This window comes from Acomys russatus, chromosome 29 (genome assembly GCF_903995435.1).
Source record: "Acomys russatus chromosome 29, mAcoRus1.1, whole genome shotgun sequence".
Taxonomy (NCBI): domain Eukaryota; kingdom Metazoa; phylum Chordata; class Mammalia; order Rodentia; family Muridae; genus Acomys; species Acomys russatus.
In genome coordinates, this window is record NC_067165.1 from 5129613 (window position 1) to 5143274 (window position 13662).

A 13662-nucleotide genomic window follows, 5' to 3' on the forward strand; every position below is an offset into this window, starting at 1 on the left:
AGTGTGGTTTCTGTGTGGTGTTCCAGCAATCGACAGCCTAGAATCACACAGGAAGAGAAAGTCAATGAGGAATTGTCTAGTTTGGGGTGGCATGTGGGCATGCCTTCCGGGTATATTGTCTCATTTACATTAATTGGGGTGGACAGGCTCACCCATTGTGGGTGTCACCATGCCGTGTTTGGGCCGTGCACTGCGTAAGTATAGAGAGGGGGCCAGACCTAAAGAAGCAAGCGTGCATTGCTTCACTCCCTCCGCTCTTGACCGCCTGTACTGTGCCTAGCTACTTCAAGTTCCTGCCTTGACTTCCCTGCGTCAGCGGACCATAACCTGGAACTGGAAGCCAAAAAAAAGTCATTTCTCCCTGAGACATAAATATGTCATTTCTCCCTGAGAGATAAATAAGTCATTTCTCCCTGAGAGATGTGTTTGTCTGGGTGATTTGATCACAGCAACAGGAAGCTCGTACACCCTAGAAACTTGTTAGAAATGTCATTTCCAGGCCTTCTCCCCAACACATACTGAACCAGAAGCCCCGGCCCGGGGCCCATTGGCCTGGCCTTTGACAAGCCCCTCGTGCCTGCTCAGGTTGGAGACCCTAGAGAACAAGTGGCTAGAAAAATTAGACAGTGAGTGGGGTGAAAGAGAGATACCATCCATCCCAAGGAGCCACAAGGGGTTAGGGCTGTCTGTAGAGGCGGAAGAAAGTCCCCTGCCCACCGCAGCCGTGCTTCCCTGACCCAGACCCACTCACCCAGTTCCCCATAATCATCTGGTAGATCTTAATGCCTGAGCGCTTGGAGGCCAGGAGGAACGGTGGCCGGTTGACATGTTTCTGTTCCGTCTCACAAGGAAGACAAAACCCGGGGCCGGCTGTATTCTAGGGATAGAGAGGGGGAAGACTGAGGAAAACCGAGCAATCCCAGCCTGAGGCGGACAACAACTGAAGATCAGTGGCAGCTGACCTCACCTGTCCAGCACGACTGGGCCTTTCATCCAAGGATGAGGGGAGGGAAGAACCCTCAAGTCCTACATGTCCCGTACCACTCACTCTACGCACCCCCCAACCAGACACCTCTTTACAGGTTCCCAGGGGCCCTCCAGATGAGCAGAGAAGTGCTAGCAACAGCAGCCCGGGACTAAGGCACCCTGGGCCTGGAGCCAGAGAGCTGAGCCCTATACAGGGTGTCCTGGCCCCTGTTGGAGAACCCAGTGAAACCTTTTCAAAGCTCTGCACCCCCATTTCCTTCTGAGACCCTCCCAACTTCCCTTGGGAGAGGGATAGGAAGTGGTTAGTAGGTGGTCACAATGTCCACGCCCTTCGCCTCCTCTATAGCATTTCTTCCCATGACCTTGGGGCAGGCGCCACCTATGGGGCCCTTGAGAAGGAGTCACTGTCCCCCAGAGAGGGCTGCCTCGAGGCCTGCAGACTCTGGCCCCTCCCTGGGTAGAGCAGGTAAGTAAACTTGAGGAGAGGCCCCATCACACTCTGTCCTGGGTCTTCCTTACCCATTATTCAGATCTTTATGGCCAGGGGAGGGAGGGCAGGTAGAAGAGCCTCATTGGCTGGGACTTCCTGCTGGCCTGGCTCAGCTATGGGCTCTACACCGCTAATCCTGGACCACAGCTGCAAGCGCTGGCTACACTCTCAGGCCAGGTGTGTGGCGTGAGGCCCAGAACGTGTGACTCACCAGTGCAAGGGCAAACTGGCAAACCAGCTGGTCCCTAAGACACAGCTTCCCGCCCTACATGCCCCATGCACCACCCCCCTCCCCCCGCAACTTCCCTAGCCTGCTGAAGGGCTGCCTTCCAAGAGAGGAAACAGGCCACGGGGTACACTGACCAGATCTCTGGGGTACTGACTAAGGGTAGTCCAGTAAATTCTCTCTGTGGGGTGTTTTGGATCTCGGGGAAACTTCGAAAAAACTCCTCGTTTCTTGTTAGGGCGTGAGTTAAGGTCTTCCACGAAGCTCTTGAAATTCATCAACTCCGTGGGCTTCTTTTTCTGAGGGAAATGAGAGAGGGAAAGGAGTGTGTCAGACAGGACCTGGATTACTAGCCCACACAGAGAGCAAATGGCACTGTGAAGGTATGAGCACAGATTTTTTTTTCTCCAAGCTGGTGGGACAAATGCATCCAATCACGAGAGTCAAAACTCATACAGCAGGTTAGAATGAGTGCAGGAGGGAAAGGCCCTTGCTTCAGACCCAGGACCCACGGAGTAGGAGAGAACTGACTCCTGAGTATTGTTTTCTGACATCCACATATGTGCCAGGGTGTGTACACACACACACACACACAGTAAAACAACCAAATGTTTTAGGGCCTTTTGTTCTGCAAGACAGGGTTTCTCTGTGTAGCCTTGGCTGTCTTGGACTTGCTTTGTAGACCAGGCTGGCCTTGAACTCACAGCGATCTGCCTGCCTCTGTCTCCTGAGTGCTGGGATTGAAGGTGTATAAGATCCTGCCCAGCTTTTAAGAAGAAAGGAAAGAAAGAAAGATATACATATAGAGATAGAGAGAAATAAAACAAAAACCAACCCAGAGAATGACGGCCATTAAGAGAAGCACTTTGTAAAATTGTGGTGATGACGTCATGCACCCAAGGTTCCTTGACTAACAAATGCGCTCTCTGATGTGGGACTGTGACAGTGATGGAGGGGCAGGTAAAGAACCTTTGGTGAATCCCAAACCCTTGAGTATGATCCCTGGGACCCGCCTGGTGGAAGGAGAGAACCGAGTCCTGCAAGCTGTCCCCTGTCCTCCACAAGGATGCCACGAAACAATCCCGCACACGCAAATAAACCAATGAATATACATTTGGAAAGATTTACAGTAGGGAGGGTCTGTAGGTGCTGTGGGAGGCCGCGGGTATGCAGAGACTCTCTATTTGCCTCTCAACTTTTCTGTGAACCTAAAATTGCTCTTAAAAAAAAAAAAAAAAAAACCCAAACAGACAAAAAACCCTAACAAAGTTCAAGCCAGACTGTAGTACCAATGCGGGGTGGGGTGGGGATAGGGGGGTGGAGGGATTCCCAAGACCTCTGCTGTGCTGAGCAATGGCCTTGGTGGTGGGTAGGAGATCTGGGAGACTCTAGAGTCAGCCATGTCATAGGATAATATGACGACTATTTACCAAGTGCCTTGCAAGTATTCCTACATTAACCCCTCCTTTCTAGCACTGGTAACAGCATCTTCCACCACGATGGTCTCTCACTAAAGCTACAGGGTTTTTCATCTACTCTATGCTGGTCATGTTTTTTTTTGTTTTTTTTTTTTTTTTTGTTTTTTTCTTTTTACTTTAAAATTTTAATTTTACTAATTTATTCAGATTACAACTCAATTGTTATCCCATCACTTGTATCCTCTCATTCCTCCCTCCCTCACTCTTTCACCCTATTCCCCTCCCCTAGGTCTATGACCAAAGGGGACCTCCTCCCCCACTATATGGTCATAGGCTATCAAGTCTCATCTTGGTAGTCTGCTTATTCTTTCTTTGAGTGCCATCAGGCCTCCCCACCAAGGGGAGGTGGTCAAATATGGGGCACCAGAGCTCATGTCAGAGTCAGTCCCCGCTCTCCACATAACTGTGGAGAATGTCCTGTCCATTGGGTAGATCAGAGTAGGGGTTCAATGTTTACTACTTGTGTTGTCCTTGGTTAGTGCAATAGTTAGAGCAGACCCCCACCCCCGGGCCCCGATCTACATATTTCCCCCTATCCACTGGAAGTTCTGCCTGGGCTGTTTCCTTGCACCTAGATTTTTTTTTTTTTTCTTCACCTGGACTATTAACTGGAATAATCCTGCTCACGTAGTAACTCCATGTGGGGACAGGACATACAGGTCTGGACACATACTCGGCCCCTACAGCCATAAGCAGGAAGAGGACAAAACACAGAAAGCTACCCAATCCTGTAGGGGTATTTTGACGGGCTAGCTAAATTTCAAGCTCAGCCTCCTCTTCCACTTTCCAGGGCAGGGCTCTATTACCCAGAGCACTGCCACCCACCCAGCTGGGTTAGCTGAGTCCATGAAGCCTGGGAAGTGTTTACCGCCAGACACTGTGCCTGTGCCCTTGTGGTCCCTGCAAGCCTGGCAGTTGACTCACTGGCCCTGCAAGCCGGGCCACCTGTGTGTCAGTAAAATTCATGATGAGGAAAGAACTAGCCACACGATCAGGTGTGCGAACCGTGGCTCTGACCAAACCTCAGTTTCCTCACCTAACACAGGGAACCATATCCCACACTGGCAGAGGCACAGGGAAGAAGACACGCCCCAGGCCCCCCCACCCCCTCAACAACACTTGGTATACAGGGTCATGTCCCCACGGTTAATCAGTGTTCCTGCCAGGGGGTAGACCTCATAGCCCCCTATCCAGGCACGTACCTGCACAGAGTAATGCCCATAAGGCATAGGGTTGCTTCGGTCACCAGAGAAAATGTCACAGGGGCCACGAGTACCAGTGGATCGTGCCACCTTTGTCTCAATGTCGCTTTTGATGGTGTAGGTCCCAGGTCCCAGGCCACTGCCCTAGAGACAAAAGCGGTGAGGCCACGTGACTGCAGGGGTATGGCCAATGGAGAGCTTCACTCTCCAGGACCACGCAGGATGAGCCTTGGGGAGGGGGTACCTTCTGAAAGGTGGGTGACTTGTTGGACATTTTACACATAAGGCCCTCGGAGTGTGCGCGGTTCCAGGCGTTCTCCTCCAGCCGTGTGTATGGGTTACCTTTCTCCCCGTAATTTCCGGGGCCCGGATAATAGTTCTGCAGGGGCAAGAGATAGAAACACCAAGGCTGTCAGTCCCCGTCTTCGGACTGGTTTCATCTGAGGAAGAGATGCGTGGGATTCTGAGTCTCAAGAGGGAAGCAAGGTTTTCAGAGCATGTGCTTGCTACCTGCCCGGCCCCACAGCATCACCTGTGAGCGTCCTCCATTGCTCACACCTCTAAGTCCAAGTCGGGCAGCACCTGCCGCCGTTCGTCCCGGTCTCCCGGCTCTCGCTCGCTTATGATGCTTTCTTTCACCCCCCTCAGAATGCCCTTCCCACTCTCTGGTTTTCCAATTGTATCAACCCTGCAAAGATACCCAAACACCATCTCTCCTGGGACCCACACCTTTCTTCGCAGTGCACAGGCTGCCTCAGTCTATCTACCCTCTACATCTACAGCTCTCTGACCAGCTCCCTCGCGATGCTGTGAACAGCCTGGGATGAAGAAGTGCCCCAAGTCCTAGGTTGCAATCCTGGTTCTGCTACTTCCTAGCTGGTGTGGTCTGGGGGAGGGGGTGCATTGGGGGGTGGCTCTGGCCTCTGAACCTTATTCACGGGCCATAGGACTGACACAGATGGTAATGACGATAGAGTTAATGTTTGCAAAGCCCTCTCCCCGGGACCTGGCACATAGCGGGTCTCATCACACAAGTCAGGGTGGGGTGACTGGAAGTCTTGGGGGGGCAGAAGAACTGTGGCTAGGTTAGTAGCAGGGGCCTTTGAAGTGCGGTGAACAGAGCTAATCTGTGTTCTTTGTGGGTCTTGTGTTGGGAAGACCGGCAGGATTTCTGAGGTTGATATGCACCTTTGAGCCACATGGGGGCACTGCTGACCCATAGATGACACAATCCACCTCGTCTCTGGGCCCCTGGGCAACCAGACATTTGGGGGAGTCAGACTTGGAAGAGGAGGGCAGGGCCACTGCTAGGGAAATCTGGCCACAGTGAGCATCAGATCTGGCCTGGGTCTTGCTTCCTTCCAAGGCTCAGAACGCCGGTGCATGAAGAGTCAGGTGTCAGGAGTCCCTCTTGCTCGCGACCTGCCACTTTGTTCCAGTGGGGCCCTCTCTCTAAGTTACCCCCACAACATTCTCCTTCTCTGTGTTTCCCCTCAAAACTCTGACCAGATGTGCTGTGGTGTGTGTCACTAAGATGCCTGCTCTTCCCTTTTGTCACTTCTAGACACACACACACACACACACACACACACACACACACACACACCACCGCAAAGCCTAGTTCTGAATATGGCATTCTGTTGTTGCTTACTCACTGTGTCTTGGTTGGCTGGCTAAACAGATTTTTTTCTTTCTTTCTTTCTTTCTTTTTTTAGTTTCTAATATGCTCTGGGTTCCTCCTGAGACTTAGAGATGAGCCGCATGCGTCCCTTCTGGCATATATCACAGCCACTGGGCTCAAGGCTGAGAGAAGAAAACTAGAGGAGAGGCTAGCCAAGCCTAGGGAGGAGACAGCTTCGAAGAAGAGTTCTGCCCCTGCAGCCTTCTCACAAACAACAGAGGGAGGAAGAGACAAGAGCAGCACCTACCCCGATGAATCCCCGAAAGCGGGTCTCCCCAGAGCTGAGCAGCCCCCGTTTGCTCTGCGGCTTCTCCTGCAGCTGGGTTAAGAAATCCTTGAAGTTGTAGGACCCAGGTCCCAGCTTGTGCACCTGCCCCAAGAGAAGACACCATAGGATGCAAAAGGAACCGGGGAAAGGGCCAGCCAGGAAGGAACCCAAAGGATGATGGGCTTCTCCAAGAGGAAGCTATGCCCGCCAGGACTCTGGACCGGAGGCGGGGAGGTAATGCTCCAAGGTTTACCTGCTGCTGTCTTTCTTTCATAATGGCCTGGTACTGGAAGTGGGGCAGCTGGGTCAGCCGGGTGGCTTCCTGGGCCCGGGCCCAGCCTGTGCTCAACTTCTGATCCAGGAACCTCTTGCTGAAACAGGTGTCCTTGGTGTTATAGGTCCCGGGTCCTATGTGGGACTAAGTTAAACCAGGCTGAGTCAGTCATTAACCACCTACTGCAGCCCCTCCAGGCCTCCCCCAAGCCACCCTTGATTTGGGAATGGAACTAGACGGTCCTCAGCCCAATACCCAGAGGTTCAGCACTCAAGATGGAGTCTTGATCACCTCTGTCACCGCCCTTGCTCCTCTTCAGGGAAATACAGTATAGAGTTAGCCTGGTGTGGAGCTGTAGGAAACCCATGGCCCTTCAATGCTAGCTGTTTTTCTGTTTTCTAGGTTTTTTGTTTGTTTGTTTTACCACAGCCCTGAGTTTATCTAACATATCTGAAGGCAAGTATGAGCCGAGTGTGAATTGGGGCGTCCCCGGGTGCGTTGGGGAGTGACGCAGACCACGTGAGAGGAGGCAGGCTCACCACTTCCACAGAATGATGCCTGGAATACGGGGCCTCTGTGAATGTGCTGTATTTCTTCTGGTTGGGATAAACAGCGGAGACGTCAAACCTAAGGGAGGTTGTATAGTATAGCCAAGAGAGAGCCCAGTGTCTGACATCTGGTCCTGACTGGGGCAGCCCTCGGGAGACAGGGAGTCGGTTTCCCAGGAGAGATGACTTTGGAACTGGCGTGTGGAAGTCACTTTGGGTCTCGTTCATTGTTTCGAGAGTTTCAGAGATGTTCTGCCACTAGCCGTCACACCTGACCCTCTGTCTCTCCTCACAGCTTCAGTTTTCTTCAAAGCTCTTATCATTATCCTCCCTGCTGCTAGGCAGGTGGGTAGACATGTTACACTGCATGGTGTTATACTTTGCATCATCTTTCATCTACTTTTAATATACAGACTACTATGCATAGCATCTCATGACCTCAGATCCTAGGACCATGTGTGGCACATAGTAGGTCATTTATATACATGCAACTATTAAATAATATAACATAAAAAGAAATATGACCATTGGGCATAATGGTGTACACCTTTAATCCCAGCACTTGGGAGGCAGAGACAGGAGGATCTCTATGAGTTTGAGGCCAGCCTGGTCTATATAGTGAGTTCCAGGACAGCTAGGATAATGTACAGAGACTTTGACTCAAAAAAAAACAAAAAACAAAAAAAACAAAAACAAAAACAAAACAAAACAAAACAAAAAAAAACACAAAAACAAAAATGAAATTAAAAAAGAAAAGAAATATGACATCTGGCCTGCAAACCCACTCAGGACTTTTCAGCTGAGTGTTTCTACTTTACACAGTTGCTCTGGAAATGGTTTGCAAGAACTTACTACAGACGTGGAACCGAAAACAAAAGAACAGATATGAGGAGTGCTTGTGCCCACCTTTAATCCCAGCACTTAAAGGGCAACACTGGCTGGAGATCTCTGTGAGTTCAATACCAGCCAGGGCTACACAGTGAGGAAGAGGTGGAGGAGTGGGGATGGGGGTGGGTGGGGGCGGGGGGGGGGGGGGGGGCGGACTCAGTATGGTAGAGAGCCTGGGCAGGGAAGTGGGTGAATGAGGGGAGGGCGAGCCAGCCCTCTTTGTCCTCCCGCTCAGGCTTCAGCCCTCTGGGTTAGCCTCCCTCCCCCGCAGGCGGAGGAGCTAGTGAAGCCCACAAGGAACTCCCTTGGACTCTGGACGCCAGGCCAGGAAGCAATTGGGCCCCACCTCTGGCTCTGCACCCCGAAGGGGGCCCCTTTGAACCACTTCGGCATGGTGGACGTGATGTTGAGTGATGTTGAGCCTGAGGCCTTGGCGCGAGGTCCCACTGAGCTTAGCCTTCAGCCTGCCCGCTGCCCCCCACCCCCAGCTTCACCGCACAACACCGCCCTGACCCCCCCACCCCCTCCCCCGCGCAAGGCACGCTGCCAAGGCAACCCACAACAGGGGCGTTATGATTTCAGCAAACACAGACCTGCTTCGTGCCACGCGGGACCTTTCCAGCGTGCTGGCTGTCCCCTGACGTTTTCATTCGTTTTTGTATTCCCAACGCTGCCTTGGCAGAGAGCCTTCCCGGTTAGGGTCCCCGTGGGCTTTCATGAGAGCGCTCCTATCACCTGCTGAGAATCGATTTCTTTCTACCAGGGGAGATCCAGACTCAGGAATTGCCTTCATACTCATCTTGTGTTGAGTGAAACCTGTGTTGAGCACAGACTTGGGAATTCTGTTTCTTCTCTGCTGGAGGGAACTCGGGGAGGGCCAGGAGGACGGAGCATGGAGAACAAGTGAGGTAGAGAGATGGATGGGTGAAGGGATGTAGGGACATCAGAGGGGATGTAGTAGCATCAGAACCGCAGACACCAAAGAATGTTTGCAACCCAAATGTGGCCCCTGTCCTCCCAGCATAGAAGGGAAAAGAAGACCACCTCCATCCACAGCATGGCCAGGCTGGGGGGTGGGGAGCGGAGGTGGGACCCAGGCTGTGTGCAGGAGCTTCAGGGAGGGCTTCATGGAGAAGAACCCCAAGTGAGGAAGCACTTGCTAGGTGAAGAAAGGAAGGAGGGTGTGCCCCCAACCTGGCATGACCAGTTCTCCCTCCTCCTTCCTTCCCCCACAGAGCACATGCCCTGGCTGTGTTATGGAAATGTCTGATGTCTCCATCATTGTCTCAGACCCCACCGAAGGCCTTCAGCAGAGATGGACCACTCCTGAGACAAGATAACTGGACCGAGACAGAGGATATGCACGGTTCTGCATCCAACTACACTTGGTGGCACAGTGGTCCCTTACAGCCTCCCTCACACTGAAGCTGGTATTTAAATGGAGAGCTGGCCTTCTGGTTCTAGGCCTGGTAGCTACATAGTCACAGCTGACAGAGCACCCACAGTAACACCACTGAGCTGGAGGTCAGAGGCATTGGCTGTGGCCTCCATCACTCCCCAGCACCAGGACCTCAGAGAAGTCACTTCCTTCCCTAAGTCTCAGCATGCTTACCTGGAAAGTTAAGCAATACTGTTATCTCCCAGGCTCATGAGAAGATTTTTTTTTTCATTTTAAAAATTGTATTTTTTTTTTATTTTTTAAAATAATTTATTCAGATTACATCCTGATTGTTATCCCCTCACTTGTATCTTCCTGTTCACCCCCTTTCACCCTATTCCCTTCCCCTAGATCTATGACAGAAGGGGACCTCCTCCCCCACCATATGATCAAAGCCTATCAGGCCTCATCTAGATAACCTGCTTCTCCTTACTATGAGTGCCCCCAGGCCTCCCCACCAAGGGGAAGTGGTCAAATAGGGGACACCATAGTTTATGTCAAAGGCAGTCCCTGCTCTCTCCACAACCATGGAGAATGTGCTGTCCGTTGGCTAGATCTGAATAGGGGGTCTAGGTTCACTGCCTGCATCGTCCTTGGTTGGTATAGCACTTTGTGCAGGCCCCTGGGTCCAGATCCATCAGCCTTGATGTCTTCCTGTGGGGCTCCTGGACCCTCTGGGTCCTTCTATCTCCCCATTCTTCCATACTACTCTCACCTGGAATCCAGCAGTGAGTCCCAAAATCTGTCCTGATCTCCTACTGAGAGAAGACTCTCGGGGGACATCCATGTTGGGCTAGTATCCAATTATAAGTGAGTATATACCATGTGTGTCTTCCTGGGTCTGGGTTATCTCACTCAGGATGATCATTTCTAGTTCCATCCATTTGCCTGCAAATTTCAAGATTTCCTTGGTTTTAATAGCTGAGTAGTATTCCATAGTGTAAATGTACCATGGTGTCTTTATCTCTTCTTCCAGTGAGGGACATCTAGGTTGTTTCCAGATTCTGGCTATTACGAATAAGTCTGCTACGAACATAGTTGAGCAGACGTCTTTGTTGTGTGGTGGAGCATCTTCTGGGTATATGTCAAGGAGTGGAATAGCTGGGTCTTGAGGTAGCCCTATTCCCAGTTTTCTGAGAAAGCTGTGATGAATAAATGACCTATTCAGGTGCAAGAAAGAGCTCAGTAGGGCCATACATAGCCCTTGGAAAGGGCCTCTCAGAGGCCCCCAGAAAGAGACTCTTGTTCACTCCTGATATAGTACTTGCCATATAGCAAATGCACAGTAAATATCTGTTGAGTGATGACTAAATGAACAAATGAACGCAGTCCGATTTGTCCATAATCCATAAATTTGGAGCCTGATTTTGCTGTGTTGCCAGTGACCCCGAACAAGGTATGTTCATGAGACAGGACATATGACTGGAGTTTTCTTGGAGAGCTATCCTGAAGTGTCACAGAGTTGCCCTTGCACTGAGCAGGAGGCCCTTCCTGCACCTCTGTGGGGGTGGCACAGACCTGCCTGAAGCTGTTTGTGCCTTCTTCTCTACAGTGAGTCTCTTGGCTGCAGGACAGCTGAAGAAATGGCGGAAGATGAGAGCTGAGGGGCACGGGCCAGAGTCCTGGCTACAAGAGAAGCCAGAGCAGGTCAGGGTGAGTCAACTCTGTACTGAGGCCACCTGCCCCGGACAGTCCAGCCCCTTCCCATTATAGAAACTCCTTCTCTTTCATGGGTGCAGCACAACCTGTCCATCCTCACTTTCATTATGCAAGAAAGAAACTAAGACCCAGACAGAATAAGTTGCCCTCGTCACATCTAATAAAGCATGGGAGTCACACGGCTTGAGAGATCTGTAGCTGGAAGAGTTTGACCTTCCCAGACTCCGTTGTCAGTGCCATCGAGTCAAGCTTCTCAGGCATGATGGAGACTTCCAGGGGCCTTTTGACCCACTATCTTCAGGTCGTATCTCTTGCCACCTCTTTCCCACACTCTGTGAGCTCCAGCTATGGGCAACTCTGGTCCTGGGGTACACCCTAGGTTGCACTAAGAGACCGCTGGCCTTTTCCAACTTTCCCAGCTTGTACCACACACATGCCCACCCACTCCCTCCCTCCCCTCCCAACTCCTACTCAAAAGCCCAGCCCACCCACCAGGAAGGCTAATATTAACAAAAGTGAGAATAAAAATAAAAACCACGTGCTGACGAAGATGTAGAGAAATTGAAACCTTTGTGCTTTACCGAAGGGGAAATGCAACGGATCTGCTGCTGTGGAACAACACAGCGGCTCCTCAAAGAATTAAATGTAGACTTACAATATGACCCAGCAATTCCACTTCTCAGTATGTGCCGCAAGATTAAAGGCAGGAAAACCAAACTCACGTATGTACAATACAGCCCTGCTTGTAGCAACACCAACCACAATATACAAAACCCATGTATTCACCATGGCAAGTGATGGATAGATGCAGACAATATGGACCGTGGAATATTGCTCACTCCTAAAAAGGGAGGGAATGCTGTCCAACAATGGTGGTGCGCACTGTAATCCCAGCACTTAGGAGCCTGAGGCAGTAGGGGAGTTCAAGACCAGCCAGGGCTGCACAGTGAATAGAAAGCCAACCTGGACCACATAGAGTCCCTGTCTGGGGGGCGGGGGGAGGGCAGGGGAGTACAAAAATAAAAAGGGAAGTTCTTCTTGGCGCATCATCATGGATGGAGCTTGACGTCATCATGCTGAACTGATCGTGTTACAGCATTCAAATGTGGAAAGGGAAAGCAGAGGGGCCATTACTAGGCACTGGAGGGGTTTTGGGGGGATGAGTGGAACCCCATCTATCTACCCTCTATCTCCACTACCTACATTCCCTAACCCTTGTAAAAACTCTTACTTTGAGACAGGGGGTCTCCCATGTTGTCAGGCCAATCTGATGGGCCTTGAGCTAGCAATCCCCCAGTCTCCGCCTCCCAAGTAATTGATATGAAGACATGAGCCACCACATCTGGTGGGAGTTATTATTTAAGTGGGGGTGGAGTTTCAATTTTGGAAGATGAAAAGGGTTTCAGAAGTGGAAGGTGGTGATGCTACTGCAATAATGTGAACGTGATTGGTGCCAGTCAAACGTACAGTTAAAAACCAGTTAAAACGGCTGGATGTGGTGGCTTACCGGAAGTGCATTAGCAGACTGATCTGTGCGAATTTGAGGCCAACCTGGTTTAGATAGTGAGTTCCAGGCTAGCTAGAGCTACATCAAAAGACCCTGCCTCAAAAAACAACAGAGACAGATAATGTGCCTGGAAGCTGGGCACAGTGGAGCAAGCCTTTAATCCCAATACTCAGGAGGCAGAGCCAGGTGCATCTTCATGAGTTTGAGGCCAGCCTAGCCAACAAAGTGAGTCCAGGAGAGCCAGGACTACAAGAGAAACCCTGTCTTGAAAAACCAGCGGCAGTGGGGTGGGGGGATGGGAGGCGCTTACTACCTAGCCTGAGAACCTGAGCTGGCTCCCCAGAACCCATATGATGGAAGAAAGTTGTCCTCTGATGTACATAGGGGTGCCATGACACATGTGTGCCCTCACCACACAGACACACACAGTAAAAAAATGTTTTTTAAAGGGCAAAATGGAACTGTTTATTATTAACTGTATAACTGCCACAATCAAAACAGAAAGCTAAGCTCTCTGGGAACCCCTCCCTGATACTCCAAAGCAATGAGGGGTTGTTTCACCTCACTATTGACAGCAACTTACGGTAATTTTTGCACTACAAATTATTAAGCATATCGCATTTCAAACCTAAACTAGTAGGTAAAAATGCACCCAAATGTTTTGACTTGAAAATATTGCTAAAAGTGGTATTTTCCTCAAATTCACTAGCTGGCTCTCTCTTGTGAAAATACTTGCAAGAGCCCAGACACAGGATGAGAGAGGAAGAGGCCAAGGTCCAGATGTGCTGGAAAGCCTAGTCTATAGGGGACTCTGCCTTGCCACACCAGGAACCACAGTCCAGCCTGTGCTGTAGAAGCCAGGTGACCACTCCAAACTGAGAGGAAGATAGCACAGAGCAAGAAAACCGGAGCCTCAGAGCAGGGAGCAAGACCAGCTGGGCACCAATGCAGAAAAGTGACACCCACACGTATTCAAAGCAGCTTTTCATCAGCTGTACCTATGTATCTCCCTGCCC

The 13662-nt window shown here is 50.9% G+C and overlaps 1 protein-coding gene across 1 annotated transcript in view; it reads right to left on the minus strand.

Annotated features, from left to right (window-relative positions):
* The window catches only part of Lexm (lymphocyte expansion molecule), a 29504-nt gene extending 21069 nt beyond the window's left edge, over positions 1 to 8435 (minus strand). Inside the window, exons 1-8 of the mRNA XM_051172019.1 lie at positions 8389 to 8435; positions 7146 to 7233; positions 6586 to 6750; positions 6312 to 6434; positions 4628 to 4762; positions 4384 to 4527; positions 1841 to 2002; positions 752 to 877 (exon numbers count right to left, since the gene is read on the minus strand). Coding sequence (XP_051027976.1) covers positions 752 to 877; positions 1841 to 2002; positions 4384 to 4527; positions 4628 to 4762; positions 6312 to 6434; positions 6586 to 6750; positions 7146 to 7233; positions 8389 to 8435 — 990 coding nt within the window. The remainder of the gene's footprint in view (positions 1 to 751; positions 878 to 1840; positions 2003 to 4383; positions 4528 to 4627; positions 4763 to 6311; positions 6435 to 6585; positions 6751 to 7145; positions 7234 to 8388) is intronic.
* Between the last annotated feature and the right edge of the window lie 5227 nt (positions 8436 to 13662).